The sequence below is a fragment of the Anomaloglossus baeobatrachus genome, chromosome 9 (assembly GCF_048569485.1).
Source record: "Anomaloglossus baeobatrachus isolate aAnoBae1 chromosome 9, aAnoBae1.hap1, whole genome shotgun sequence".
Taxonomy (NCBI): domain Eukaryota; kingdom Metazoa; phylum Chordata; class Amphibia; order Anura; family Aromobatidae; genus Anomaloglossus; species Anomaloglossus baeobatrachus.
Window position 1 is genome coordinate 49,901,797 of NC_134361.1, and position 4,537 is coordinate 49,906,333.

Consider the following 4,537-nt stretch of genomic DNA (forward strand, 5'->3'; position numbering starts at 1 on the left):
TTAGGGAGTCAGGATTCTGTATACGCCTGCATGCCCACGATCAGGGTTCACAGCGTTTTGGACGCAGAGTGTTTACGTTGAGTCCAAAACACTGTTGTACAGTACAAAGCACAGTGGATGGGATTTCTAGAAACCCTGTGCCCATTGTGCTTGTTTGTGCGACTTTCCGAGCCGCATCATGTCAATTCTTTGCTAAGAAGACAAGTGTTCACCGTAGGGAGAACACAGCGAGGAGCGCAACCGCTTGAGCCCGGATCGTGGGCACGAGCAGCTGCGGTCTCCTGCGGAGGAGACTGGAGGCCCCGCAGGTCAGATCCCGCCGCGTGCAGGACGCAGCATGTACTGATCGTGTGCACATACCCTTAGTTTGGGGAAGGGGGGTTTGTCTGCCATAGTGAGCAGAAGCCAGAGGTGAATGATGGATTATGTTTAATTCCAAAGTAGGAAACCTGGGATGAATGAGCATATTCTGTCCTAAGAGGGTGAAGCCAAAGGGCAGAAATAGGTGAAGGGACTGTATACCATGACCAATGTAGATACGAGACGGGTCCTTCTGAACCGGAGAAAATGACAACTTTGCAAATTACTTGATCTTGGAAATTGTCTCTGCTCTCGAGAACAGAGGGATTTTTAATTTTATAGTTTATTGGTCCCTTCCTAGGTTACTGGCCACCTCTGGAGTCTATCAGTGGTGGCTGGTCTCCAAGGCAACAAGTGCAAGCTCTTTTCTATAGTGAAGACTGCTGATATCTGTCCCTGCGCTTCTCAGTCATCGGACAGAGGTGTCACTGATCTGAACTGTCAATCATCAGGAGTGCACACACCCTGGACAAGCAAGAAGCCAGCAGGCAGGGGATTGGTGCCGTCCTGAGGATAAAACATTGGACTAGCCCTTTAAATGCAATTTAAATAACAGACATTACTTGTTGGCTTCATCCTGGCTCTCATCTTGTAAATGGTAGGTGGTTCTAATTGGCTGGGACCCCCCTACAATCACACATTTATCATTCACCCGGAGAACAAGTGGTATATACTGTTAGTGGGATGACCCCTTTAATACTCATACTCTGTAAAGCATAAATAAATGAACCCCAAAGGGTGGAAAAAGTGAAAGCGAAACCAACTCCACACCCATCGTCCTCATTATTTAGGATTGGTGGGTGTTTTTGGTTTCCAGCGCATGAACTCCTCCTTAGGCTGCTTTCACACCTCTGGTTTTTCCTGTGCACTTTGCAGGAAAAACGCAACCGTTTTTTTTGCTGCCGGTTGCGTTTTTCCTGCATAGACTTTAATTAGTGCCGCATGGGCTTGCGTTCCGTCCGGTTTTTGCCGCATGCGGCAGATTTAGCCAATGCGTCGGCCGGATGGAAGGTTGCCTGGCACGTTTTTTTGTGCGCCAAAAAAAAAAAAACCGCATCGCGCCGCATCAAGCCGATGCGGCGCATTTTTCAATGCATGCCTATGGACGCCGGATACTGCGTGATGTGGCAAAAAACGCATTTGGCCGCCGCATGCGGTTTTTGCCACTGCGCATGCTCATTAGCATGCCGCAAGCGGCAAAAACCGGACGGGCCGCTTTTAAAAAAAACTTATGCAAAGGATGCGGCTTTTTCGAGCCGGACTGGCCGGCTCTGCCCCTACCAGATGTGTGAAAGCAGCCTTACAAGCCCCATACAGAACCTTTATGTACGTACTTCGTGTCTGGATGCGAAAATTGATTTTGCTTTCTGAGGGATGCGTGATGCTGTATCCACAAAAATCCACCTCCGGGCTGCAGAAAAGAAGAATAGAAATATTATATATACACATACACTCACCCGGTATAACAGCTGACACAGACAAGGAGGCGTTCAGGGGGTTCTACAATTTACTTGTACATGATCTTCCGCTGGCCAGCACTTCTGACCCTGATTAATTATTACATTTGTAAAATGCATACATTATTAAATACATCTTAGCTCTGATGAGGCTGATGTACTTACTTTGGGGATCCATATAGGAATGGCTGTAAAATTCTAACATTAAGAGGAGCGTGCTATAAAATGAAAAAGCTCATAAATCATTTTAAATCTCTGAACACTCAGCTGACTGACAGCTGCAGCTTGTACTAAACAATGTGAGATCTCAGCAGCAGCTGAGAGAAGACACACTAAGGGATTGTCAATCAGGCTAAGTGGGTGGAGATGCAGCAGCGGGGAGGGGGACAGTGAGAATCTCTCAATCCGGTTGGGTGGGTGGAGATGCAGCAGCAGGGAGGGGGACAGTGAAAAGCTGTCAATCCGGTTAGGTGGAGATGCAGAAGCAGGGAGGGAGGCAGTGAGGGGCTGTCAATCAGGTTAGGTGGGTGGAGATACAGCAGCAGGGAGGGGGGACAGTGAGGAGCTGTCAATCAGGTTAGGTGGGTGGAGGTACAGCGACAGGGAGGAGCTATCAATCAGGTTAGGTGGGTGGATATACAGCAGCAGGGAGGGGGACAGTGAGGAGCTATCAATCAGGGTAGGTGGGTGGAGGTACAGCAGCAGGGAGGAGGGACAGTGAGGGGCTATCAATCAGGTTAGGTGGGTGGAGGTACAGCAGCAGGGAGGAGGGACAGTGAGGGGCTATCAATCAGGTTAGGTGGGTGGAGGTACAGCAGCAGGGAGGAGGGACAGTGAGGGGCTATCAATCAGGTTAGGTGGGTGGAGGTACAGCAGCAGGGAGGAGGGACAGGAAGGAGCTATCAATCAGGTTGTGTGGGTGGATATACAGCAGCAGGGAGGGGGGACAGTGAGGAGCTATCAATCAGGTTAGGTGGGTGGAGACTCAGGAGCAGGGAGGAGGGACAGTGAGGGGCAGTCAATCAGGTTGGGGGGGATATTTCAATGAAACTTTCATAAACGATCATACGGTCATTTTGACATAGATTTTGAAAGTGCCCCAGCCTCATCATTAGTACTGTATACAGTTTGTATTGTGAAGTCGAGTGACAGATCCTCTAAGATCCTAATATTAAGGAAAGACGTCTCTCAGGTGTTTTATCACATGGATTTGTTCACTTACTTCTTCATGATCATGTAGCGTAAAGAATTTCCCAAGGTGTGATCTTCCTCATGTAACACAAAGGTAACACAGGACTCGTCTGTTCCATTGCTTTGGACCTAAAAGGGAGAAATAAGAAAAAAAAACCCAAAACATTATGGGATCTTCAGTTAGATAGTTTGTTACCGTATGTTGTGGATTTCCTGCTGTCTGGCGCCACCTTGTGTCTATTCCATGTAACTGCACAGTACTTCTGTAAGCAGTCACCTACCCTGGAGCATGATAAGATGATCAGTTACTGTAAACATTCACCAAACACTAAAGATTCCCTGCACCACAGACACTAGAGCACTGCACCCCACGGGCACGAGGGCGCCCCACGGGCACGAGGTCGCCCCACGGGCACTAGGGTGCCCCACGGGCACTAGGGCACCCCTCCCCACAGGCACGAGGGCACCCCTCCCCACAGGCACTAGGGCACCCCTCCCCACAGGCACTAGGGCACCCCTCCCCACAGGCACTAGGGCACCCCTCCCCACAGGCACTAGGGCACCCCTCCCCACAGGCACGAGGGCACCCCTCCCCACAGGCACGAGGGCACCCCTCCCCACAGGCACGAGGGCACCCCTCCCCACAGGCACGAGGGCACCCCTCCCCACAGGCACGAGGGCACCCCTCCCCACAGGCACGAGGGCACCCCTCCCCACAGGCACGAGGGCACCCCTCCCCACAGGCACGAGGGCACCCCTCCCCACAGGCACGAGGGCACCCCTCCCCACAGACACGAGGGCACCCCTCCCCACAGACACGAGGGCACCCCTCCCCACAGACACGAGGGCACCCCACAGACACAAGGGCAGACACAGGGGCACCGCACCCCATAGCCCCCAAAGCATGACTCACACATCTGCCCTATTGATCTCAATGAATGGGATCTCTAATCTTCAAGGCATTTGTGAAGTTAATCTAACATGTGAGACACATCCAATGCACTAAAGTGAAGCAGCGCATGCGCGAAACTGGAGTACCCCTTTAAGGACATGTAGGAAGTTCACATGTTCTGCCCCTGGACTCCCAGTTCATGTCATCTAAGAGCGCACAGCAGTGTATTATACGCCCTGGTGCTAACACAGCAGCCATAAGTCATCATTACCATCTCCAGCACGGGCTTCTTCTCCTCCGCTGCAGCCATGCTGTATCAACTGCGGCGCCTGCTGTGCGCGCCATCACTGCGTCGCGGTTGAGTGACGTCACCCGGGCGCGGGGGGTGACGGGACTTGTAGTTTAAAGAGTTGTGATCAGGTGAGGACAGTGTAGGAATGCAGCTGATGGAGCCGGACGCGTCTTGTCGAGTCCGGGGCATTTATTGTTCTTGAGGCTTAAAGTATATATTTGTTTTCTATTCTTTTCATTTTTTCAACAAACAAATAGTAGAAAAAAAAATATATATTTGGGTTTTAAGACTGAAAAAGTCCCGAACTGCAGACTGTGAAGAGTTCTGCAACTTATTCACCCGGAA

At 50.9% G+C, this 4,537-nt stretch overlaps 1 protein-coding gene across 1 annotated transcript in view; it reads right to left on the bottom strand.

Annotated features, from left to right (window-relative positions):
* The window catches only part of LOC142250454 (DNA-directed RNA polymerases I and III subunit RPAC2-like), a 6,733-nt gene extending 2,481 nt beyond the window's left edge, over positions 1-4,252 (bottom strand). Inside the window, exons 1-3 of the mRNA XM_075322635.1 lie at positions 4,172-4,252; positions 3,040-3,137; positions 1,695-1,771 (exon numbers count right to left, since the gene is read on the bottom strand). Coding sequence (XP_075178750.1) covers positions 1,695-1,771; positions 3,040-3,137; positions 4,172-4,210 — 214 coding nt within the window. The 5' untranslated portion in view covers positions 4,211-4,252. The remainder of the gene's footprint in view (positions 1-1,694; positions 1,772-3,039; positions 3,138-4,171) is intronic.
* Positions 4,253-4,537: the final 285 nt, after the last annotated feature.